Source organism: Jaculus jaculus, chromosome 10 (assembly GCF_020740685.1).
Source record: "Jaculus jaculus isolate mJacJac1 chromosome 10, mJacJac1.mat.Y.cur, whole genome shotgun sequence".
NCBI classification, from domain to species: domain Eukaryota; kingdom Metazoa; phylum Chordata; class Mammalia; order Rodentia; family Dipodidae; genus Jaculus; species Jaculus jaculus.
In genome coordinates this window covers 109426546-109453283 of record NC_059111.1, presented here as the reverse complement: position 1 = coordinate 109453283, position 26738 = coordinate 109426546, and the positions used below count along the sequence as shown (strand labels likewise).

At 47.6% G+C, this 26738-nt stretch overlaps 1 protein-coding gene across 5 annotated transcripts; it reads left to right on the top strand.

The window, feature by feature from the left end:
- The first annotated feature begins 124 nt into the window (after positions 1-124).
- On the top strand, positions 125-26452 carry Znf746 (zinc finger protein 746). 5 transcript variants are annotated; one of them, XM_045160848.1, is made up of 7 exons: positions 125-181; positions 3290-3589; positions 3723-3804; positions 4493-4606; positions 21914-22105; positions 22747-22872; positions 23945-26452. In XM_045160848.1, exons 1-7 carry the CDS (start codon positions 158-160, stop codon positions 25024-25026), a joined length of 1920 nt encoding a protein of 639 aa, XP_045016783.1. In that variant the 5' UTR covers positions 125-157; the 3' UTR covers positions 25027-26452. The 5 variants fall into 5 exon arrangements, with proteins under 5 accessions (XP_045016783.1, XP_045016782.1, XP_045016781.1 ...); XM_045160847.1 differs by having other exon boundaries at positions 23942-26452; XM_045160846.1 differs by having other exon boundaries at positions 3678-3804.
- Positions 26453-26738: the final 286 nt, after the last annotated feature.

Here is a 26738-nt window from a genome sequence, read left to right as displayed (position 1 = left end):
GCGAGGAGCGCGGCGGGCAAGGAGGCCGGGCCGAGCCGCGCTGCCCGCCGCCTACAGAGGACCCGGCGGCCGGGCCTGCGTGGGGCCGCGCGCGCGCGCGAGGCGGCGGCGGCGGCGGCGGCGACTTCCTCCGCGCCAGGCGGGACAGCGCAGGGCCATGGCCGAGGCGGCCGCGGCTCCGGTAAGGACAGCCCGCGCGCTCGGACGCGAGGCCTCGGGCACCGGGAGGCCGGGGCCCAGCACACGGCGCCACAGGCCCCGGAGAGACCGAGCCGGGCCTCCCGGGCCTTGGAGCTCCGGCGAGCGGGACGCGAGGTCCGCCCGGGCCTATTGCGGCCGACGGCGGGGATCATCCCCACCCACCCCCCAGCACACACACATACACCCCAAATTCGGAGCCGAGCGGGGCGAGCGGGCGTCTCGGCACCGCAGCCCTCCGGGGCTTCCTGCCCGCTCTCCGGCCGCTGTCCTCTCGGTCTCCGCGCCCCCCGGCCCGCGTTCCTTTCTCTACGCCTGGCCGGTCCTTCCCTCCCCCGGCTCCCCCCAGCGGCCTGCTGGCACCTGGGAGGTGTCCGGTGGCGGCGGCGATTCCGCGCACACGGAGCACCCACTACGTGCTCTGCTTGCCCGACCGACGCGACGCGCCGGGGAGGTTTACTCGCGTTTGGCGAACCGGGCACTGCCACCCGGCCCTCGTCCTCACTGCAGACCGGTGGGGTCGGTACTGTTACTATCACTACCATACAAAAGAAAAAAACAAAAACAAAAACTGGAGAGGCCCCCAAGAAGTTTACTTGCCCGGGATCACAGCGAGAAAGTGTGGGCAAGACACAGTCGCTCACAGTCTGGAGGACTGTGATAAAGGAAAACAGGTACCTCAGTAAGCCATCTGGCCCAACAGAATGAAGGAGCGAGCACACTGCCTGCGTGCAGGTCGGGAGTGCAAGGGCAGCACCAAGGGGCTGCTCGGGCCAGGCCCCCTCTACCTGGCCCCGTATTGTTTCCGAGATTTGAGCGGGGTGTTCTGCGAAGACTAAGGGTTTTTTTCGGTGGAGCTAGACACATGCAGCTTTCCAGGGAGGGAGGGCGGCCTTCAGTGGCACAGTACAGTTGCAGGCACCGGAGGAGGCCCTGAGCCTGATGGGAGGCTGCAGACTTGGAAGAGGCTGGAAGGCCTGGACCTGTCAGGTGGTGGGGAACTATCGAGGGATTTGGAGTCCCCCTCAGACCAGCAGCTCCTCTGCGTCTCAAGAGTTTCAGCTTGCCTGACTGAGTGTATTGAAGCTGGCCATTCCGTCTTCTAGTTAGTAAGGTGCCCAGCTGCAGCAGGGCACAGTTGTCCCCCCCACACTAGACAGTACAAAGTAGGTAAGGCTGACAGACCCCAGGAAAATGGTAAGCAAACAGGCCCATTGTTTGGCTATTAAACAGGAATATCTTCTTTTTATCAATTAAGAGGGAGAGAGAATGGGCATGCCAGGGCCTCTTGCCACTGCAAACGAACTCCAGATGCTTGCAGCATGGGCAAGCACTACCTTGTGCATCTGGCTTTATGTGGGTACTGGAGATTCAAACCTGATCAGTCAGGGTTATAGACAAGCACCTTAACCACTAAGCAATCTCCAGCCCGAGGAATACCTTCTAAGTAAAGCAGATGTTTGTGGAGATGCCCTTTTGTGTAACACAAAAATCACAGCAGTATATGATACAGGGCATGAATAGGATTTCAGGGGATAAGGAGCAGCTGGTGTACAGGATGCATCTGGAATTGACTCTAGGAGTCTAGGATAATCCCAGTCAAAGTTGACCCCGACAGGAGGGAAGAGTGGAACGGACTACTGAGCACAGGGCCCAGCCACCTGCCCATTGCACCCATGGCTCCTCCAGAGCAAGGGCCCTCCGACGGCAGTGTCTCCCTTTCAACAGCTCTGCCAGTCAGCACCCCATCTTCTGAGACCTAGGAGACATCCTGCCTCAGTCACGCTCAGCACCCTGTCTTTTTGTCCCCATTTTCTGATGTGATTCTCAAATGAGTCCACATTGGTTCCTAGAAGCTGCTTTATTTTGCAAGCAGCCACAGACTTCTTGCATGGGATTGCTTTTCCAGAATGTACTCATCTATTTTCAGTCTCTGGGAAAAGGATCCTTGGGTTGCTCTGTCAAATAAGGGTGGGCAGGCGGTCAGTTTCCCACCCCAAATGTATGTGGTCTTCATCGTCCCCAGTGGGTGGTACTTAAGCCTCTATGTGACCCTTCCTGGTGGCAGGGAAGCTCCAGGCTTCTGATGGTCGCTGCATGTGTAAAACTGTGACTACATGTTCTGTGTCTGTCCTCATCATTCTAGGCCATGTCACTGATCTCAGTGCAGCTGATGTCTGAGGTTGTATCTTGGGAGGAAAAACAGTGAAAATCTCAGGGGAATCTGGCAATGTAAAAAGTTCAACTCCATGCCAGGTGTGGTGGCAACATGCCTGTAATCCCAGCACTTTCAGAGACAGAAGCAGAAAGATCAGGAGCTCAAGGCCCATCCTCAGCTACCTAGCAAGTTTTAGGCCAACCTAGGCTACATGAGGCCTTGTCTTAAAAACGAAACAATAAAAAAAAAATACAACTTGGGATTGGCAAAGATTTGCTGTAATGGTAACTAGCCTGTTGGGCAGGGGCACTTAGTGAGGGACATTATCAGATTGTCCTGGAGGAAGGGAATTGGCCACTGGCTTTATCTGTTGAAAGGGGACATGAGAAGCTTGTTTAAAAAGCCGTTGAGCAACACTTGTTTGTGCCTCTCAGCATAGCAGCTGGGGTTTTTGCTGGGTCATCATCAGACAGTTCCTGTGCAGTTGTGACAGGCGTGCAGGCCAGGCGCTAGTAAATAGGCAGTTTACCATTTCTCCACTAAAACACCCTGGTGATACTAAGTCACTGTTTATTTTGCGAAGTCGCACGGGGTGCCTGCCATGTGCCCAGTGCTGTGAAAGGCACAGTGACAGTGACCACTGCTGAGATACAGCATGGGGCTGTGCAGGAAATGACCGCATAGGGTGGTGAGCACCGAGATCGTAGTCAGCACAGTGTGCCATGGGGGCCTGGAAACAGAACGCCTGTCAGACTGAGGCCAGATCCGAGGAGGCAGTCACCAAGGTGAGAGCGGGTACCTGATGTAGGATACCTGCACACGCCACAGACAGGGCTTCCCCACTTTCAGCCTGGTTCTGCCACACCTAAGGGGTCTAGGTTGCCAGAGCACAGTGGATGCATGAATGTTGCTGGTTTCTCCTTTCTCTGAAAGATTTCTCCGTGGACAATGGCAGCTACAATTCAGGCCATGGAGAGGAAGATTGAATCGCAAGCTGCTCGACTGCTATCCCTAGAAGGTCGAACAGGGATGGCTGAGAAGAAGCTGGCCGACTGTGAGAAGACAGCCGTGGAGTTCGGCAACCAGCTGGAGGGCAAGTGGGCCGTGCTGGGCACCCTGCTGCAGGAGTACGGGCTGCTGCAGCGGCGGCTCGAGAACGTGGAGAACCTGCTGCGCAACAGGAACTTCTGGGTCCTGCGGCTGCCCCCCGGCAGCAAGGGCGAGGTCCCCAAGGTACAGCCTTTGGGTGCCCTGAGGTGGGGAGCCTAAGGGCCTGTGCCTATAAGCTGTGGGTGAGCGAGCCTGACACTTGTGGTTCCAGGTGCCCGTGACCCTTGATGACGTGGCCGTGTATTTTTCTGAGCAGGAGTGGGGCAAGCTGGAGGACTGGCAGAAGGAACTCTACAAGCACATGATGAGGGGCAACTACGAGACGCTGGTCTCCCTGGGTAAGGCCTGATGTGTACTTCTCTGTGTGGTGGGGTTTTGAGAGTCCCCAGACCTTTCTCTTTGGGAGATAGTTTCATCTCTGCCAAATATAAATCTGTCAATGCTCCTCCTCGAAATGATGTGGAGTGGAGTCACATACCCCCTTCTGCTTAGAAGAGTGGCAGACTGAGCAACAAGGGGTGGCTCCTCTCCTTACTAGCACCAGAGAATGGGCATCTCTGTTCCTGCATTGACGTGGAGTGCAGGAACTCCTCTGCCCTCTCATCTACCTGTAATCTACTCCATGCTGGGAAAAGACTGCTGCTTTAACCTTCTGTCATATGGCTTTTATGTGACGTGCAGGCTTTCTCCCAGACCCTGAAGCCTTCCCTGCCTAGAGGGACCTGTGCTCCTCTTGCTCTTGCTTCCTAGTTAGCCACGCTTAGTGCAGTTAGGAAGGCGCGCAGACATGCTGCTGCTTCATGCGGTTCTGCGTGTCAGCCCCACTGACGCTGTGGGCCAGATAACTCTATTGGGGTGAGGATTGTCATGTGCATTACTGGATGTTCAGTAGCATTATCCCACTCCCCTCCCCACCAACTCTATAGAAAATTGTCTTCAGGCTTCTAGACCATGCTTGGTTTTCCAACTGCCTGTCCCCGGCTCTGACAGGAACACGGTGGACGTTAACCTCCCGTCTTTCCTCAGACTATGCCATCTCCAAGCCCGAGGTCCTCTCCCAGACTGAACCAGGCAAGGAGCCATGCACCTGGCGTCGCACTGGCCCCAAGGTCCCGGAGGTTCCTGTGGACCCAAGTCCAGGTGAAGAGTTGGGAAAGGTTAAGGTCACACAGGTGACCAGATGGACACAGAAAAGTAATGAGCTAGAGATGTTTCTCTCCTTTCCAGAGAGACATGGAGAAATGTCAGACTGGAACATTGTAAACTTCTTTCCTCCTTGCAGTTTTACTATAGGAACTAGTACTTTCCATCCTGGAAACAGAAGAGCCAGAGTCAGGGACACAGAATTTGGGGACAAAGTGGGAAGAAGTTAGTTGTTGGAGACAAATTCATTCAGAACTCTGCAGAGCATCATCTAAGTTGTCTTTAAGCCTATTTGGAATTGTAAAACATGAGCCTGTTGGCAAGCTATACAGTCCAATGTGATTAGATGCATTTATTTCCTCTGAATGTGAATACTTGTATATCTGTCTCAGATTTCCCTGGAGCCAGTCAGCACCTTTGCAAGTTAAGGAAAGGACATGGGAAGAGTTGGATTCCTGAAGGGAAGACCTTGATGGGTCATTTGGCTGAAAGACCCTGTCTTCACCAACCTCTGCCGCTTCTCTGTCCTCCCCACCTGAGCTAGTTTTCCTCTAATACTGTGTCCCCAAGAATCTTCTTGTGGTTAACGCCAGTACAGTGTTTTACGTCAGTGTTGCTTCGCCTCAGTCAGGTTTTTATTTTATCAAGGGCAGAAGCAGGTGCAGAACTGACCATGTTGTCAGTTTTCACTAACACACTTACGAGTGTAGTTTAACAAATGTGCTTTGAGAGTCTTCTGAGTGCTAAGGACAGTGTGACATTTGGAGGGTGGGATGGTAACTGCGGAGCTCTGCTTGCTTGAAGAAGGCACAGAACATTAAGTGGCTTCAGTTTCTAAGTCTGGGTGGAGGTTCATGGTGACTGGTTTGATTTGCTGTTGTTTATAAAATGCGGAATCTTGACCGATTTCTGCATCATTGCTCTTGAGGGCCGCCCATTGGGGCCAGAACGCTATCCACTGCTAGTGAGCCCCTGTGTCCAGCATAAACTCCAGAATCCACTTGAAGCTGTCAGCAGGAATTACATATGGTCTTTCTCCCTCTCCTTGGTCTAGGTAGTTAGGATCCCTCCCCTCCCCTCACTTCCATTTGGCTGGGCCCAGGCCCTTGTCAGGCCACCTCTCCTTCTTTCCCCTCCTGTAATCTTCATGGTGTTTTGCGGCACCTGCAGTGCCTAGCAAGCCCTGCTGGGTCTTTGGGTTCCCGTCCGCTCTTGCTCAGGCCGAGCCCTGGCTCTTCCCAAGCTCCCCGCAGCTCTCATCGTCTTCAGCGTGTTCCTCTGATGTTGGGTTTGCAGGTGGCAAGTCTTTTCTTCATCCTTGCCTCCTTCCTGCTCGCCTCCCTTTCTTCTCTCTGGAAGCCTCGCCTTGAGGCCCGGTCTTCCCCAGACCTTCTCACCTCACTCGCAGTGGGGCAGTGTTGGCGTGGGTGTCATTTAGCTCCTCTCTACCCACTTGGCCCCTGTGACTGCTGTTGTCACTGCATCCCTGCCACCATCTCCAGTCCTAGCCACCTTGAGCGCCTCCTGCTCCCTACCCTTCCAGTGCTCCAGAAGCCCAAGTCCAACAGGTTCTCAACCCAAAATCAGGTACAGATGCTTTTGCCTTCTCTCCATCTGCTCACCCTCATTTCATGATTGTGACCATTAGTCACCCTTTCATACACTTGCTCTCCCCTCGCCTCTTCTATATGTGCGCTCAAGCAGCTGCCTATGGTGGGAGCAAACCCCACAAACCTGCTGGCCTCAACTGATATTCCTGACCAGGGTCATGGGTCACCCAAGTCACTAGCTCAGAGGTTAGCGAACTGTGGCTCAAACCTAAACCTAATCAAGCTATTTACAAAGGGCCCATCAACTGAGAAAAAATTTTTTGATTTAAGAGAACTTTTTTTTTTTTTTTTTTTTTTTTTTTGGTTTTTCGAGATAGGGTCTCACTCTGACCTAAGTTGACCTGGAATTCACTATGTATTCTCAAGGTAGCCTCGAATTCACAGCGATCCTCCTACCTCTGCCTCCTGAGTGCTGGGATTAAAGGCGTGCCCCACCACACCTGGCAAGAGAACATTTTTAATTAGAAAAGTCCTCATCTTTATGACTGTGTGTGTGTGTATGTGTGTATGAGTATGTATGTATACGTATATGTATATATATACGTATACATACATAAATACATAATTTTCTTTCTTTTTTTTTTTTTCAAGGTAAGATCTCACTCTAGCCTGGGCTGACCTGGCACTCATGTAGTCCCTGGCTGGTGTCGAACTCACAATGATCATCCTACCTCTGCCTTGTGAATGCTGATATCAAAGGTGTGTGCCACCACACCCAGCCTATCAATATTTTTAAATGTCTATATGTAATAACAGTTTGTAATAATGTTTTTATGTTATGAAAAGTTAACATTAATATCTATTTTTCAATCAGTATTGTGTATTTTTTTGTAACAAGATCTTTCTGTGTAACCCAAACTTAAGATTTTCCTTCCATAGCTTCTTGAGTAGTGAGATTATAGGCATGTATCCCTGTTCCTGGCCCAAGATTTAACAGATGCTAATTTTTATAAAATTATAAATTTTAAAAATTTATAATTTTTAAAATTATTTTTTGAGGGCCCAACAGACTGATCCTTTTTCTTTCTTTTTTAATGAGAGAGAGTGAGAGCAAGAGAGAATTAGCATGCTTTGCACATGCGTCACCTTATACATCTGGCTTATATGGGATCTGGGGAGTCAGACATGGGTCCTTAGGCTTCACATGCAAGCATCTTAACCACTAAGCCATCTTTCCAGTCCCAGATGCTGAATATTTGAAAAGCAACTATATATCTGGGTGCGGTGGTACATGCCTGAATTCGCAACACTTCAGAAGCTGAGGCAGAAGGATATTGATGCCAGCTGGGGCTACAACTGAGACCCTGTCTCAAAATAAGATAAAAGAAAAAGCCAGGTATAGTGCCATATGCCCATACCTTAGCACGTAGGAGGCTGAGACAGGAGAATTGCTGTGAGCTCAAGGCCATCCTGGGCTACATAACAAAAAAAAAAGGGAAAAAAAACCTATAAACTATATTGGCAATTTATTTTCCAGTAATTTCTGGGTTTTCACTATGAAATTGAGCACTGCAGGGGACATCCTTCAACGTATCTTGGTGCCCGTATACTGGGGAATAGACTGGAGGTGCTTCACTACATCAGGTGCACTGGTCCTCTCTGCCGGCCACTCTGCCCTCCAGATGGTCACAGCAGCTTCTCCCACCAGCAGTTATGAAATGCCTGTTTTCTGATATCTTTTCCCACTTTCCATAATGAATGTTTTGTCAGTTGGATGGAAGTGAAATGGTCTCGGTGTAGTTTCTATCTTCTCACCTGTTAATGAAATTACCCTTTTCATTAGTTTATTTGGTTTCTTCTCTGGATTACTTTTTTGCTTTTCTACCAACTTTTTCCCCTTTCTTGGTTCTGGACTTCCCTGTACACGGTCTAGATGCTGATCTTTTGTCTGTTATTTGCATTTAGTCTGACAGTCTTTGTAGTTCTTTTATGGAAGTTTAGTTGGTAAAGTCAAGCATGCCAGACTTTTCGTTGTGATGTGAGGTATCCTTGCTTACCTCCTCACTCCAGATCAGGAACACACTATTTTTTCAGCTCAGGGCTTCAGAGGTTCTTGGTCACTGCGAGGTGGGGCACATGGAGGGGAAGGCTGTCCACTTCATGGTGGAGGCACAGTAACATAGTATGCTTCAGTTTTGCTCTTAAATTTTGAGTCTTTAAATTTTGTTTATTTTTATTTATTTATTTGAGAGCGACAGACGGAGAGAGAAAGGCAGAGAGAGAGAGAGAGAGACAGAATGGGCGCATCAGGGCCTCCAGCCACTGCAAACGAACTCCAGATGCGTACGCCCCCTTGTGCATCTGGCTAACGTGGGTCCTGGGGAATGGAGCTTCGAACCAGGGCCCTTAGGCTTCACAGGCAAGCCCTTAACTGCTAAGCCATCTCTCCAGCCCAAATTTTGAGTCTTTAAACCACCCAGAATTAATATCATGTGGGCTGCAAGGACAGATTTAACATTTTGTGCCGGAAAGCTGTTTGATTTTCCAGCAAAGTTGCTGAGTATTTTTCCTTGCTCTGCTAACTCGTAATGCCCCCATTGACCTGAACCAGGTCTCTGCATGTGCGAGATGCTGTGTCTGGGCTCTCGATTCTCTTTGTGTGTCATTATCTGCTTCACACCATCACCATCATCTCAGTATCTTGTTCCTTAAAGTCTTGTTCTGGACTCTTCTTGAGCCTTTGCTCTTCTGTCTGCATTTCAGAATCTTGTTTTGTTTGTTTGTTTGTTTGTTTGTTTTTTCTTGAGGCAGAGTCTCCCGGGCTAACCTGGAACTCACTCTCGCTCTGTACCCAGGCTGGCCTTGAGCACTTAGCAATCCTCCTAGTTCAGCCTCCCAAGTGCTGGGATTAAAGGTATGTGCCGCCTCACCTAGTTGCATTTCAGAATCCTTACATTGAGTTCCAAAACTTAGAAGCTTGAAAAGAATTACATTCACTTTATAATTTAATTTCCAAAATCGTTGTCATTATAACTGAGCGTTCCTGTCTGGGAAGTCTGATTTGCTGAAGGTTGAAGTAACATTTTACAATTTTATTCTGACCTATGGTCATTGTTTTTTCTCTTAAGTGGCATTTTCTTTAGAATTGTGTGTTTTAAATAGCTGCTACATACAGGTCTGTTTTGTTTTCTTTCTTTTTGTGTGTGTGGGGGGTTGAAGTAGTGTTTCACTCTAGCCCAGGCTGACCTGAAATTCACTGTGTAGTCTCAGGCTGGCCTCGAACTCACAGTGCTCCTCTTACTCTAGAGGCCTCCTGCGTGTTGGGATTAAAGGAGTGCACCACCATGCCCGACTCAGTTCTGCTTTTGATGTGAGAATAGTAAGAAATATTTTTGCTTTTATTAGGTGTAGTAAGATTGCTATTTAGATGAGCTTGGATTTTATTTTTTTTAATAATTTTATTTGTTTATTTGAGAGAGAATGGGCATGCCAGGGCTTCCATCCTCAGCAAATAAACTCCAGCTGCAAGCACCACCTGTGCATCTGGCTTACATGAGTCCTGAGGAATCGAATCTGGGTTCTTTGGCTTTGCAGGCAAGCACCTTAACTGCTAAGCCATCTCTCCAACCCAGATTTTTTTAAATAGTTTTTCAAGATAGCCCACTCTAGCCCAGGCTGACCTGGAATTCATTATGTAGTTTCAGGGTAGCCTTAAACTCATGACAGTCCTCCTTCCTCTGCCTTCCAAGTGCTGGAATTAAAGGCCTGCACCACCATGCCCAGATTTTATTTTTTAACGTGGACAATTATATGTTCCACACACAAAAAAGAGAGAGAGAGAGAGAGAGAGAGAGAAAGAAAAAATAACAGAAGTGGTTCTACTTTTCAGGTAGGAAATCAAACCCAGTACCTCAGGTGCCTTTTAAATTTTTTTATAACATGATTTTTCTGGTCTTGCAGTTTGGCTAAAACATTGTAGAATGTAGTACCAGTGACAGGTAGCATTCTTATTGATGGTAATTGATAGTTGTAGAGTTTCTAGAATAAGTGTAATTTTATCGGGTTTTGTTTATGATTTTTGTACTATTAGAACTGGGTCTTGTATATGCTAGCAAATACTCTACCACTGAACTATGCCCCCAACCCCTTTTTATTTTAATTTTGAGATGACATCTCACTGTGTCAGGCTTGCCTTGCACCTATCATCTTCCTGCCTCACCTCTCAAGCTCTGGGTTGTTACCTAGTGGGAATTTTCTTCAGTTCTTGTCATTTTAAAGAATTGAGCTGTATCTAGGCATTTGATCCCAGCACTCGGGAGGCCAAGATAGGAGGATTGCTGTGAGTTCAAGGCTAGCCTAGGCTATAGAGTTCCAAGTCAATCTGGGCTACAGTGAGACTTTGCCTAAAAAAAAATTAAAAAGCCGGGAGTGGTGGCATACACCTTTAACCCCAGCACTCAGGAGGCAGAGGTAGGAAGATTGCATGAGTTCGAGGCCACCCTGAGACTACATAGTAAATTCCAGATCAGCCTGGACCAGAGTAAAATCCTACCTCAAATAACAAAGAAAAAAAAAAAACAACTGAGGTATATTTTATTTTTCTTTAATTAATTAATTATGTATTTGTCAGCAGAAAGAGAGAGCATGGGTGATTCCCGGGTCTCTTGCCACTGCAAACAAACTCCAGATGCACGTACCACTCTGTGGGCACTGGGGAATTAAACCTGGGCCAGAAGGCATTGCAAACTAGTGCCTTTAACCACTGAGTTGTCTCCCCATCCCTGAGACATGCATTTTACCCAAGAATTTCTTTAGCAGTGCAGAACAACAGTACAGCTAGGAACAGGCCAACCTCAGGGGTAGATAGCAGTAAAGAGTTTGGAGTTTGTTTTTCTAAGAGATGAATATTTATAAGATGGATAGAATATTCATGGCATAAAAAAAGAATATTCATGGCATAAAGTGACCTTTTTATCCCCCTTCTCAAATCATACTGAACCAGATGTCCCTTTAAGGGCATTTCTTCCCTTGATGCTTTTAGAAAGCACCCAATGGGGATCAAAACTATGATGTAAATAATAATATTAGCCAGGCGTGGTGGGGCACACCTTTAATCTCAGCCCTCAGGAGGCAGAGGTAGGAGGATCACCGTAACTTCAAGGCCAGGATTGAGCTAGACTGAGACCCTACCTGAAAAAAACAAAAAAAAAAATAATAATAATAATAATAATAATATTTTTATTATAAGGAAGCCAGTCTCCCCCCCCCATGTGTATGTTATGTGCACAAATATTTAGAGGCCAGAGGTTGACATCAGGTGTTTTTCTCAATTGCTCTCCATCTTCTTTTTTGAGGCAGGGTCTCCCTGAATCTTAAGCTTACCAAGTTGGCTAAACTCGCTAGCCAGCAAGCCTCGGGGATCCTCCTGTCTCCACCTCCCCAGTGCTGGGATTACAAGTGCAGGCTTCAGTGTCCAGCTTTTACAAAGGTGCTGGAGATCTGACCTCAGATCCCCATACTTGCATCACAAGCTCTTTACCAACTGAGCCTTTGTAATAGATACAGAACTTTTGTAAGTGTGTATGTGTGCCTGTGGAAGCCCTTGGCCTCTATCTAACTGCAGCTTAAGAATGTTTACCCACAAAGGGGATGTGACCGTAGACACAGACACCAAGGTACAGATGCAGTTTCCTTGGTCACTGCACATCTATATCTCTGCCTGCAGCGTCTCAGGCTTACAAGCATGTACCGCCAGACCTGGTCGGGAGTTGTCCTTAAGAGCTTCTTCAGAAGCTCATCAAATCGGATGGGTGTGGCGGCACCCTTGTCATCCTGCCACTCAAGAGGCAGAGAAAAAAGTTTTGGTTTGTTACTCTTTTAGGGTTTCTGTGCAGCTGTGTGGGTATTGAGTTCATGGCAAGGGCTCTACCACTGAGCTATGTCTAAACAACATCTCTAAACAAAAAGGTTTCATTGTAAACAAATAATATCCAGTGCTACCTTTTCAGTGGTGGGTGGCTACTTTGTTACTCTATGCTGTACATACAGTCAACACCTGTATTTTAATACCTGGCATCAAGGTGGTCCACAGCCAGAACCTTTCAGAGTCTCTCTTCCTGGTCACAGCCTCCCCCTTTTAGAGATGCACAGAAGTCAGAAACTGAGCAAGTCATTCCTTGGCCTTTTTTTTTTTTTTTTTAATTTTTATTAACATTTTCCATGATTATAAAATATATCCCATGGTAATTCCCTCCCTCCCCACCCCCACACTTTCCCATTTGAAATTCCATTCTCCATCATATTACCTCCCCATTACAATCATTGTAATTACATATATACAATATCAACCTATTAAGTATCCTCCTCCCTTCCTTTCTCTACCCTTTATGTCTCCTTTTTAACTTACTGTCCTTGGCCTTTCTTGACATGTGATTCTCTTGTATGTATTTCCAAATACCGCTGCGTGGCTGTGCCTGCTTGGAACTGTTCATAGAGTGGTGTCGTGCCGCAGATACTCTTCTTGGGCTTATTTTTCTCATGTGACGTCATGTACTGGAAACCATATGTGTTGGTATAGTGTAGCCTTAGTTCACTCATTTTTGTTTTTGTCAGTTTATTTTCATCTTATGTCTATGACACTTTTTTTTTCTTCTTCTGTTGGGGAGCATTTGCAGTGTTTCTAAGTTTTGTTTTTTACTTTTAAAGACAATGTCGTCTTGAAGATTCTTGAGCATGTGTAAAAGTTTCTTAAGATAAAAACCTAAGAATGGACCCAGGAATGTGGGTCATCGGACAGATGTGTTCTCAACTTTATCTGAAGTAGAAGTATCAGCCTCGAAAGTAAAAACAAGGGCTAAAGGGGTCGCTTAGCAGTTAAGGCACTTGTCTATGAAACCTAAGGACCCAGGTTTGATTCCCCAGAACCCACATTTGCCAGATGTGCATGGTGGCCCACGTGTCTGGAGTTGGTTTGCAGCAGCTAGAGGCCCTGGTATGCCCATTCAACCCCCACTTGCCCCTACAAATAAGTTTTTAAAAATTAAAAACAAAGAGGCTGGAGAGATGGCTTAGCAGTTAAGGCACTTGCCTACGAAGCCTGAGGACCCAGGTTTAATTTCCCTAGTACTCATGTAAGCCAGATGCACAAGGTGATCATTTGCAGTGACTGGAGGTCCTGGTATGCCCATTCTCTCTTTTTATCTCTACCTCTCTCTCTCAAGTAAGTTTTTTTTTTTTTTAAATTAAAGACAGGGCTGGAGAGATGGCTTAGCAGTTAAGGCACTTGCCTACGAAGCCTGAGGACCCAGGTTTAATTTCCCTAGTACTCATGTAAGCCAGATGCACAAGGTGATCGTTTGCAGTGACTGGAGGTCCTGGTATGCCCATTCTCTCTTTTTATCTCTACCTCTCTCTCTCAAGTAAGTTTTTTTTTTTTTTAAATTAAAGACAGGGCTGGAGAGATGGCTTAGCAGTTAAGACACTTGCCTGCAAAGCCAAAGGACCCAGGTTCAATTCCTCAGTACCCATGTAAAAGCCAGATGGACAAGGTGGTGCATGCATCTGGAGTTTGTTTGCAGTGGCTAGAGGCCCTGGTGTGCCTATTCATTTTCATTCTCATTCTCATATTCCCTCCCCCCCGATAAATAAATAAAAATTTTAAATGTATTTAAAAAAATTAAAAACAAAAATGTTACATGTTCCTAATTGAGCATTATATCCTCTATTCATGGGCCATTCTTGTTTCTGTGTGAAAATATATTTTATTTATAATTTATAGCTCAGCAGTAATAGGTGCTTGCTTGTAAAACCTGATGGCAAAGGTTCTCTAAAGCCAGATGCACAAAGTTGCACATGCATCTGGAGTTCACTTGCAATGGTATGAGCCCTGACACACATATTCATTTTTTTCTCTCTCCCCCCCCTCTCCCTCACTTCCTCTTTCCTTTCAAATAAATAAAACACTTTTGTTGTTGTTGTTGAGGTAGTGTCTCACTCTAGCCCAGGCTGACCTGGAAATCACTATGTAGTCTCAGGCTAGCTTCAAACTCACAGTGATCCTCCTACCTCAGCCTCCCAAGTGCTGAGATTAAAGGCATGTCCCACCATGCCTGGCCAAAAAAATATTTTTTTAAATGTCTGTTTATGGATTTTACCCACTTTTCTTTTATTCTTTTTTTTAGAGAGAATTGGTGCACCAGGGCCTCAGCCACTGAAATTGAATGCCAGACACTTGCACCACCTAGTGGGCATGTACGACCTTGCACTGGCACCTTTGTGCATCTGTTTTACATGGGATCCAGAAAGTTGAACATGGGTCCTTAAGCTTTGCAAGCAAGCCCCTTAACTGCTAAGCCATCTCTCCAGCCCCAGCCCCATTTTTTAAAATTTTATTTTATTTTATTTGCATGCTAGGGCTGTCTGCCACTACAAATGAACTCCAGAAGCATGTGCCACTTTGTGCATCTGGCTTTATGTGGGAATTGGAGAATTGAACCCAGGCTACCAGGCATTAAGTCATCTCTCCAGCCCCAAAATAAATATATATGTATATTTTTTAATTTACTCTATTTATTTTGAAAGAGATGGTGGCAAATGGTTATGCCAGGGCCTTTAGCCTCTGCATATGGACTCCAGATACATGAGCCACCTTTTGCATCTGGCTTACATGGGCACTGGGGAATTGAACCAGGGTTATTTGGTTTTGCAGGCAAGCACCTTAACTGCTAAGCCATCTTTCTAGCCCTCTCACTTTTCTCTTAAATTGTTTTTTTTTGTTGTTGTTGTTGACTTATAAGAGAATACATATTCTGAACATGAACCATGTGACATTTGTGTGTGTTGCTCGTATCTTTTCTGTTTAGGTTTTTGTTATTTTGTGGGGCTGGAGCTGGAACCCAGCACATGTGCATGATAGGAGCGTGCACTACCACTGAGCTCCACTGTCTCTGGTGGATTTAAAGCACAGGTGCTTTTCATGTCACTGTACATGGATGTGCTGGTCTTTTCCTTTACAGCTGATCCTTTTGTGTCTTCAATATGAAATGTTCCTCAGCTTCCAGGCCATAGCACAACATTTCATATATTCTTCTTTTTTAATATTTTTATTTATTTATTGGTTTTTCGAGGTAGGGTCGCACTCTAGTCCATGCTGACCTGGAATTCACTATGTAGTCTGAGGGTGGCCTCAGAGTCACGGCAATCCTCCTACCTCTCTGCCTCCCAAGTGCTGGGATTAAAGGCATGTGCCACCATGCCTGGTTTTGCCATTTCATATTTTCTACTAAAACATTTTCAAGTTGTGCCTTTCAAGTTGTCAGTCTGACATGGTGGGTTCTGAATTGAATGCTGACATTGAGACCCTGGTTATTTTTCACTAGCACTTTGTTCTTTTCCTTTGCTGTTGCAAGGAAACTTTCAAGATCCTTATCAAGTGTCATGGGATTTGGGTTGAAATTGCACTTAGTTCAAAGAGAATTGACCCTTTCGCTTTATCAAGTCATGTTATCCTCAATCCCTCCATCCCATCTGTAATTTCTCAATGAAGCTGTATAATTTCACCCTGTAAAGGTCTTAACTCTTCTTCATCCAGTTTACTCCTGTGCTCTCTTTGTGTGTTGTGGTGTGCTCAGCAGTGTCTTCTTCTAACTTGCAGTCTCTGTCTGTTGCTGGTTCGTGGGCTTGAGGCCAGGGACTCCACTCCCCTGCAGCAGGAGCTCTCTACACAGGTGGCCTGTGGTGGTGTGAAGTCACATCCCCCATGAGGAAGTGAGGAGCAAGCACTAGACCAGCCCAGTGCTCAGCCACTGCTGCCTCCTGGGGCAGGTGCCCTCTGCTGCTCTGCTAGGGACAGGTTCCAGCCCAGCCGAACTTTGATGTTAGGGTCATCATGAAAAATTCCCATTGCCTTGCTACATTCTGAATTCTCACTAACAAAAGTAGCTTCACCCCACTGGCCTTCATTGTTTTTCTCAGGTTAAGATCCATGACAGCAAAGAAAAATGAACATTGATTGACTCCCTCAAAATCCTAATTGTGTATAAGTAAGCAGCTGTCATCAGTTGACATTTCTATCTAGAATCCCTGCTGAAATCCTCGTTAATACTAATAACTTTTCTAATAATTGTTAGCTATTCGATTTTCTGATAAGTTAGTCATATCATCCATGAATAACCCGAATATATTGTTTTTCTGTTTAAATTTTTGTGGCTTTTTTTTCTTTTGTTTTATTGTACTGACTGAAAAATCCCAGCAAATCCTTCAAGTGACAACAGGTATCATTGGTGGTCCATGGCGGTAGAGGATGCTTCCTCACTTCCCTCACTGAGCATGGCATTTGCTAGAGATTTAGTCAACAGAGCCTTTGGTTTGGCTAAGCAAGTTCCCCACAGTTCTGGATGATTAGGGCTTTCCAACATCCAGCATGAGTGGCTGCAGGATTTTATAGAATACAGTGTATTTGTATGTATTGAGATGATAAGGTTTTTCTCTAGTGTGCTAATATGATGTTAATTGTGGTTTTTTTCCCTGAAGTTGTGCCAAACTTGCAATCCTGGAATAAGGCTAATTTAGTCATGCCCATTTTTATTATGGATTTATAATACTGGTTGTTTTTATCTTAAGACTTTCCAATCTTTGTTCATCAGTTAGATGAACCATAATTTTTCTTTCACAGACTGCCTTCTGACGTGGGCATTAAAGGTATAAGCTATGATGTGTTCCCTCTATTTATTTGCTGAAAGAGTTTGTGAAATATTGGAATTATCTGTTTTTCAAACATTCATTAGAACACGGCATTGAAGCCACTTGGTTCTCAAGTTTTCTTTCTTTCTTTTTTAAATTTTATTATTTTTATTTTAGAGAGAAAAAAGAGAATGAATTGGCGCCAGGGCCTCAGCCACTGCAATTGAATGCCAGACACTTGCGCCACCTAGTGGGCACCTTGCACTCGCCTCACCTTTGTGTATCTAGTTTATAGGGGATTGGAGGGCCGAACATGGGTCCTTAGACTTCGCAGGCAAGCGTGTTAACCACTAAGTCATCTTTCCAGCCCTTCTTTTCTTTCTTTAAATTTTTATTTACTTATTTAAGAGCAGGGAAGAGAGACAGAGAATGGGCACACCAAGGCCTCTAGCCACTGCAAATGAACTCCAGACGCATGCACCATCCTGTGTGTTTGACTTATATGGGTTTTGAGGAATAGAACTTGGGTCTTCAGGCTTCCCAGGCAAGTGCCTTAACTGCTAAGCAATCTCGCAAGTTTTCTGTATGGGAGGTTTTGACAACAGATTTATTTAGTTATAAAACTGTTTGGACTTTCTGTTCTCTTCTTTAGCCCATTTTAAGAATATTTTACTTGCTTATTTATTTGAAAAGGAGCTAGAGCATAACAGGGCCTTTAACTGCTGCAAATGAAATCCAGACCCATGTGCCACTTTGTGTCTGGCTTTATAAGGGGTCCTGGGGAATTGACCAGGCCAACAAGCTTTGCAAGGATGCAGCTTAACCCAGCCTTTGTTCAGTTTTGGCAAGTTGTAATTTTTCCAGGAATTTGTCCATTTTGTCAGGATTTTTATATTTTGAATTCTGTTCACAGTATCCTCTTTAGCTAATCTCTGCTGTATCTGAGTTGACCCTTTTTCATTGCTCAGGCTCACCATTGATGCTGTCTCTATTCTCCTGATACTCTTGCTGGAGATAAATTAGTTTAATATTCTCTTCAGTACACCAACTTTATTTTCTCTCTCTATGTTTTCCCTTTTATTAACTCTTAGATCTTATTTCCTTCTCTCATTTTTGTCAGTACTAGGTTTGAACCTAGGGTCTTTCACATACTAGGCAAGTGGCCTACCACTAAGCTATGTTCCCGACTGTCTGTCTGTCCCCCTGCTTTTGTTTACTCTCTTTTTGGGGGGGGGGGATTTTTTTTTTTTTTGTTTTTTTGAGGTAGGGTCTCACTCTATCCCAGGCTGACCTGGAATTCACTATGGAGTCTCAGGGTGGCCTCGAACTCACGGCAATCCTCCTACCTGTTTACTCCTTATTTTGAGACAGGGTCTCGATAAGTACCCTAAGCTGACCTGGAATTCACGATGCAGTCTTAGAGTGGCCTCAAACTCACAGTGATCCTCCTACCACTGCCTCCCAAGTACTGGGATTAAAGGCGTGCGCCACCATGCCCAGCTTCCAGGAAGATATTTTTTAATCTAATGGAAATGGACAATTTACATGCACTTTTAAGTTTATTTGTACCTGGAAACTTCCTATTCCACCCCTGTAGCTGAAAGACAGGGTTCTAGTTGGATTATTATGATGGCTTTTTAAGCAAATTTTCTTTATGGAGAGATAATACAGGTGCTCCAGGGCCTCTTGCCTACATTTTGTCCTACAAAATGGACTCTAGATGCATGCAAGACTTTGTACATCTGGGAATCGAGCCCTGGGTCACCAGGCTTTGCAAGCAAGTTCCTTTAACCACTGATCCATCTCCCCAGCCAGGATCTTTGTTTTTTTTTCTCTTGCCTGTGAAAGTCTCCCTGTTTCTCATTGGCTGTTCTTGGATAGGTCAGCATTCAGTCTTAACAGTTTATCCTTTTGTGAACAACTTCCTGTTTTCTCTGCTTGCTCTTAGGGCTCCTGTCTTTGAGCATACACAGTTTCACTACGGTATATCTAGATATGGGGGTCCCCTCCCAGGACTAGGGATCAAATCTGGGACCTTGTGCGTACAAAGCAAGCTCAGGATTTCTGTGGATCTGTTAGAGGTGACTGGTTTTCCTCCTGGCTCAGGGGTTTGTCACTGAGATCATTCAGTATTCTGAAGCTGTCCCTGAGAATGGAAGCGTGCTGCTCCTGGCCACCTGGTATCGATCAGTACACACTCAAGGTCACCTTGTCCATTTTTTTTTTCAAGGTAGAGTTTCACACTAGCCCAGGCAGACCTGGAATTCACTATGTTGTCTCAAGGTGGCCTCAAACTCACAGCAATCCTCATACCTCTGCCTCCTGAGTGGTGGGATTAAAGGCATGCCATGCCCCACTTCCCCAACTTTGAGGACACTGGGGCTGAGAGGCCTGGTAGCCCTGGCCTGTGCATGTCTCGTGATAGAGGTGGTTCTCCCCCTCAGCCTAGAGCCAGCCAGGGTGGGCAGGGGACTTGGATTTGAGCTGTAACTTAGACTGGGAATTTGCTCTTTGGGATCCAGGATGGGTGTGAGAGTGGTGGTCGGGGGTCTCTTCATGAAGCCTGTCTAACCGCAAGCCTGCGGACACACTCCCCTCAGTCCAGCAGATCACACCCTCCAGCTTCCTCAGGGCCTGAGCTGTCCACAGCTGCTGGCCGCTCTCTTCATGGCATTGCGGGTCGTTCTTGCCGTTGTTCTCGTTCACCTTTGCTGTTCCGTCCGTGTAAACACTGTCCATGTGCATTGGTTTTTACTTCCTCTTTGAAAGTTGATGTGTCTGCTCAAGCTGAGGGGCTGCTCACCCCTCCTCTGCCCTCACTTCTGGGATTTCTGCCAGCATGTGCTGGAGCTTTTCACTCCGCCCTCCACGTCTCTGGACCTTCCATTTCTTTCTCTCTCAGTGCTGAACTCGGAATTTTTTTACCCAGATCCATCTTCCCAGTCACTGATTTTCTCTTCAGCTCTTTTCAGTCTGTGAAGCTCTTTATCTCATTGCCATGACTGCCTTTGTCATTTCTAGAGTATCTGTTAAGTTATTCCACAAATTTGCTTTTTTAACTTACTGTAGCCTTAGAGATTTTGTTCCTTTCACTTTTCTGAATATTTTAGATGTAATTGTATCTAAATTTAGACATGCTTATCTACAACTCAGCCAGCCTGTTTTCTGTATTTCTTGGTAGTACAGTCTGCCATGGCTTTTTGGCTCCTCTTCATATTTTTTAAAGTTTCATTTTCTACTGCTTTTAGTGTTGTAAAGGAACAGCGCCTTGAGGCCTATGTTGGGGGGTCGCTTTCTTGTCTAGAGGCTTGCACTTTGCTATGGCTCTCAGCTGAAGTTCAGTGTCGTCTGAACTCTGTAGACAGTGGGCAGCTTCCTAGTGGCTCTCGGGTGACTGGACCCTTCCTAGTTGCATCTCAGAGGAAGTACAGGACCTTCGGGTCTTGCTCCATGCAAGCAAGCCCAGTCCCCATGGCCAGCATCCTGTGTCAGCAGCTGTCGGGACTGTTGGCCTTCCTCTCTACCTCTTTTTTGTGTCTGTTTTGTTGTTTTTTCAAGGTAGGGTCTCACTCTAACCCCGGCTGGCCTCTCACTCAGCAGTTGTCCTCCCGCAATCCTTCTACCTCTGCCTCCTGAGTTCTGGGATTAAAGGTGTGTGCCACCATACCCCGCTTTTTTTTTTTTTTTTTTTTTTTTTTGGAAGTAGGGTCTCGCTCTAGCCCAAATTGACCTGGAATTCACTATGTAGTCTCAGGCTGACCTCGAACTCTGTGTGGCCAAGGATGGTCTTGAACTTCTCATCCTCCTACCTCCACCTTCCAAGTGCTGGGATTAGAGAACACATCGCTGTGCTTAGTGTACACTAGGGATCAACTCAGGGCACCATGCGTAGTAGGCAAGCAGGTTACCAGCTGTGCTGTATTCCCATCTGTCTGTCCTTCTGTTTTCATCCACTCTGTATTTTGAGACAGGGTCTTACTTATTTAAGAGAGAGAGATAGCCAAAGAATGGGCATACCAGGACCTCCAGCCACTGAAAACAAACTCCAGGTGTATGCACCACCCTGTGCATCCAGCTTATGTGGATCCTAGGGAATAAAACCTGGGTCCTTTGACTTTGCAGGAAAGCATCTTAACCTCTAAGCCATCTCTCCAGCCCTGGAAGTTCATTTTTTAAAAATTTTTTTATTTTTTTATTTTTTTAATTTTTATTAACATTTTCCATGATTATAAAATATATCCCATGATAATTCCCTCCTTCCCCACCCCCACACTTTCCCATTTGCAATTCCATTCTCCATCGTATTACCTCAACCTATTATCAACCTATTAAGTATCCTCCTCCCTTCCTTTCTCTACCCTTTATGTCTCCTTTTTAACTTACTGGCCTCTGCTACTAAGTATTTTCATTCTCACACAGAAGCCCAGTCATCTGTAGCTAGGATCCACATATGAGAGAGAACATGTGGCACTTGGCTTTCTGGGCCTGGGTTACCTCACTTAGTATAATCCTTTCCAGGTCCATCCATTTTTCTGCAAATTTCATAACTTCATTTTTCTTTACCGCTGAGTAGAACTCCATTGTATAAATGTGCCACATCTTCATTATCCACTCATCTGTTGAGGGGCATCTAGGCTGGTTCCATTTCCCAGCTATTATAAATTGAGCAGCAATAAACATGGTTGAGCACGTACTTCTAAGGAAATGAGATGAGTCCTTTGGATATATGCCTAGGAGTGCTATAGCTGGGTTGGAAGTTCATTTTTATTTGATATTCCTACATGTAAAGTGAGAGCAGAACTCCCCGAGGCAGTGAGACTCCACAGGGACCAGCCATAACCCTGAGAATATGTTTGTATTCCCTCTCCTTTTTCGTCCCTCATCTTACTGCTTCCTTCCTTCCATACCCAAGTGCCATGTATTCTGCCCAGAAGCCCTGGAGTCCCTGTTCGCTGTTTTCCCTTTCCACCAGGCTTTTTGCTGTTGGACCCTGTTAAGGACAGTGTGTCCCTCTCCTTGGTTGGGTAGGCGTCCAGCCCAGGGCTGGAGGGTTTACCCACTCTCCCTTTCCTAGGCTCGGGGGCCCCTGTTCCTGCCCCTGACCTCCTGATGCAGATCAAACAGGAGGGAGAGCTCCAGCTGCAGGAGCAACAGGCTCTGGGCGTGGAGGCCTGGGCTGCTGGGCAGCCAGATATCGGGGAGGAGCCCTGGGGTCTCAGCCAGCTGGACTCTGGGGCAGGAGACATCTCTACGGATGCTACCTCTGGTGAGTAGCTAAGACAGGGGAGCCAACACTGGAATGAGTTGTGAGGGCTAAGGGTAGGTGTTGGGGAAGGCTCCTAAAAGCATGTGGGGAGCTGTGAACTCTCAGAACTTCTGGCTTGCTAGTTCAGAAGTTTCCTCCCTTGAGGCTGGGGCGCCAAAGTACACCGTGTGCCTTCTGGTGTTGGTGATGCTGACTGTGGGTGTTCTTTTGCCCTTTCAGGCACACCTGCTTTTCCTGTCCCTAACCTTGGGCCAGGACATCACCAGCTACCTCTTGTTGAAGAAGGGTTAAGACTCAGGGAAGTTTAACCTGTGGCCAGTGGGCTTCGTGCACCCAGGATTACTATGAATGCAACCCAAAACATTTGTAGATAACATCATGTTGCAGCGTTTAAAGGTTGTGTGTTTGTGGAAGTGAATAAGTCAGTGATATTTGAGCTTCCCAATGCTGCAGAGAAGGGGCGAAAGACCCTGACTTTATGGAGCCAGGTCATCGTGGTCATTCAGAACAGTCCTGCTGCTCTGGACTCAGGGTTGAGATGCCTTTTCTCCCTTGTCATCATTTTCTTCGGTGCCCCTTCCCCTCCCTCCATCCTTCCCCTAGCCATCTAACCCACAGGCTGTGATCTCTCTTCCTTGCAGGTGTCCACTCCAACTTCTCAACCACTATCCCACCTACTTCCTGGCAAGCAGAGCTCCCTCCCCACCACCCCTCCTCAGCATGCTCAGATGGAGCGCTGAAGCTCAGCACAGCAGCCGCCACAGAAGGTACAGGCTGGCAGGAGAGGAGAGTGAGCGCCCGCCGTGAGAGCCCCAGTCTTAACTAGGAACTGTCCCAGTCTTTTAGCGAACAGGCATGGGGGACTAGGGGGTCTTCATGCCTTCTCTTCTCTTACTTCCAAATCCTCTGGCTTCTGCAGCCATTCCTGAGGATGCCTGTGCTCCTTCCAGACTTTTTCATGTGGCATTAGCCAGTCTAATATGATCAGCAATCTAGAGGATTCCTTGGAAGCTAGGCAGGTGACCTGTGGCTCATTGGGCATAGATGCAAACAAAACTGAGCTGAAACCACTCTGAGGTACTAATACTGCAGAGAGGTGGCTAAAGGCCAGAGATGAGAACAATGATCATATTTACCTATTTGTTTTCTCTTGTTTTAAATGCTAGTTATCTGTTACTTGAATAAAAATTTCTATCAGAGATGTAGGAGGATCACTGTGAGTTTGATGCCAGCCTGAGACTACATAGTGAATTCTAGGTCAGCTTGGGCTAGAGTGAGACCCTACCTTGAATAAAACCAAAAAATAAAAGTCTGTGAGGATTCCTGATCTAAAACCTTGGATGTGAAATTAAAGTACATTCATATAAAATCAAATACATTTCTACTCCTTCAATGGTATTCCTGTCATTAGGTAGGTGGCTATATTTACTGCATGCTTACTGCATGCCAGATGCAGCCCTGTGAGGCTGGGCATTCACAGCGAAGCTGGAGCTAAGAACCCAGCTGCTACAAAGCTGCCCCCATACCTTGGAATCCATGTCTCCTCCATTTTTGCACTGTTTTTGGCACATGGCCACCAACTCAGAATTCCTTAGGATAAATTCATGATTAGCCTTAGCAGCGAAAGTGGAAAGATCTGAGGTTCCTTTTCCTGTGGTGAAGGTATGCAGCTCTGAAGGATGCTCTGCTGAGCTGTGGCCTTGAGAGTTGATGGTGAGATCCCCGTGTGGTGGTCCACCGTGGCCGAGCGGCTGCTTCACATCGACGAAGATATCAGGTCCTTAGGCCCGACAGAGGTGAGCACCAGAGTCATACCTGCCCTTCTGCTTCTCTCAGCAGATGTAAAAATTGTGATCAAAACCGAAGTCCAGGAGGAGGAGGTGATAGCCACGCCTGTGCATCCCACGGACCTAGAAGCTCATGGGACTCTGTTTGCACCAGGCCAGGCCGCAAGGCTCTTCCCTAGCCCCGTCCAAGAAGGAGCCTGGGAAAGCCAGGGCAGTTCCTTTCCCAGCCAGGACCCGGTCCTGGGGCTGCGGGAGCCCACCCGTCCTGAGAGGGACATCGGGGAGCTCAGCCCTGCTGTGGCTCAGGAGGAGACAGCTGCTGGGGACTGGCTCTTCGGGGGGGTCAGGTGGGGCTGGAATTTCCGATGTAAGCCTCCAGTGGGCCTGAACCCACGGACTGTGCCTGAGGGGCTGTCGTTCTCCCCTGACAACGGAGAGGCTATCTTGGACCCCAGCCAGGTTCCACGAGCCTTCAACGAGCCCTGCAAATACCCTGGCCGGACCAAGGGCTTTGGCCACAAGCCAGGGCAGAAGAAGCACCCCGCGGCGCCGCCGGGAGGCCGGCCCTTCACCTGCGCCACGTGCGGGAAGAGCTTCCAGCTGCAGGTGAGCCTGAGCGCGCACCAGCGCAGCTGCGGACTGCCCGACGGCGCGGGCGCGGGCACGGGCACGGGCCCCGGGGCCGCCTCCACGGCGGGCAGCGGCGGCGCCCGGGACAGCAGCGCCCTGCGGTGCGGGGAGTGTGGCCGCTGCTTCACGCGCCCCGCGCACCTTATTCGCCACCGCATGCTGCACACGGGGGAGCGGCCCTTCCCCTGCACCGAGTGCGAGAAGCGCTTCACCGAGCGCTCCAAGCTCATTGACCACTACCGCACGCACACCGGCGTGCGGCCCTTCACCTGCACGGTGTGCGGCAAGAGCTTCATCCGCAAGGACCACCTCCGCAAGCACCAGCGCAACCACCCCGCCGTGGCCAAGGCGCCTGCCCCAGGGCCCCCGCTCCCGCCGCTGCCTGCCCCGCCAGACCCCTTCAAGACCCCGGCTGCCAAAGGACCCTTGGCCGCCACAGACCTTGTGACCGACTGGACTTGTGGCCTAAGTGTCCTGGGACCAGCCGATGGAGGGGACTTGTGAGGACCCCTGCAGGCCACAGGTGTACAAAGCGAAGCCCGTGTGCAGACGGCAGGATGGCGCGGCAGGAAACCATGGAGTCGAAAAGGGAGACAGAGTCAAGTGTCCGCGTTGCCGAACTGATCCCTGGAAAGAATCCATCCAACCGTGCAGCTTCCACCTCTAAACAAAGTAGGGTTCTGATTGTGACACTGAACACCTGAGTAGAATCTTCAGTAATTTAATTACACATCCATTTTTTTCCTTTTTAATTCTTGAGGAAAAAGCTGGCAAGCAGTAGCAGCTTCAGTCGAAGTTTTGTAGCGTACTTTTGGTCTCTGGGGTGTGTCCACCCTGTCCTAGAGTGTGGAAAGGGTGGCCAGCGGGGAAAGGGGGTGAAGAGGCCCTGGATGCCCTTTGGCCCTACCAGCTCCTAGGTATGTGTCCTTGGGCCGTACAGTCACGTGACAGCCACGCCCGTGACCTGAGGTCCTGGGTGGTGAGGGTGCCGGGGCCTGAGGCCAGCCTTCGTTGGGCAGTAGGGACCCCACTAGGAGCAGACCTGACACTTAACCTCTTACCTGTCCTGTGAGTACCCCCATCCATTTCAGGCCACCTGTGGTTATCTGTCCAAAGGAAGGTGGCAGCACCCCATTTTGTATGGCTTCTGGGCCTGGCTGGAGTCACGTGGAGCTTAGTGTTAATCATGGAGGGGAAGAATCTGGGTACTAAGCCCTCGACTTGTCACAGAACCGAGGCTGCCCCCCTCGGGCTTTCCCACTCTCGGTCGCTGCCCGCTGTGCGCCGTCTTACCTTCAGGAGGCGCCACCTTGCATCTCTTCCGACCATTGCCATGACTTTGGGTAGCAAAGAGATGAGGAAATAAAGGGCTCAGAGGGACACGTGTCAGTCAGGCTCTCACGATGAGTGCAGTGTGTACCAGGAGCTGGAAGACCCCGCTCCTGAAACAGCAGCGTAAGCGAGAAAAGGCTTTCAGCTTTGCCCTCTCGGGAACTGCCTGCGCCGCTGAAGCTGAGCCGTCCCGCAGTGAGCGCTTGCTCACCACTCGGGGCCCCGGAGGTAGTGGGAAGGATGGTAATGGGAACCCGGCTCGCTCAGCCCCCTCTGGAATGTCTTCTTGGTGGAATTAGGAGTAGGCCCAGGCTTGTTCACACGACAGTGCTGTCCCCACCACACACATCCATTCCCACTTTGTTGAAGCAGCCACTAGGTCTCTTGCCCAAGTGGGTAACACTCCCTGCAGAGGGCAGAGACCATGGTGCCCATTCAGCTCCCTCCTGCATACCTTTATTAGGAATAGACTAGTTAAGAAAATGGTTTCTATGTACTGTATATTTTGTACTTGTTTACACTTCTAATATTGATATAACTGATATTTTGAAAAATGAACAGAAAACATCCCGTTAAAATAAAACCTAACCAGCATCAAGGCAGTTTGGTGGATGCCGTCCTTAGACCTGCGTCATTTTCTCTGGTGCTTCTAGACCGTCATCCTGGAAGCATCTGCCGGTGGTTACCTTGGACCAGGAATGGATTCCAGAGAGGCCTGATGCCGTACGGATGATCTGGCTTGTGAAGAGAGAATCCAAGCACATCCAATCATTACCTTCAAACATAAGCGTGGCTTATATGATTCAGTTTGAGATGATACATAGGAAATTCCTGGATAAAACCGAAATATCAAAGAAAGATAATGGGTGTTAGCTGCCTTTGTC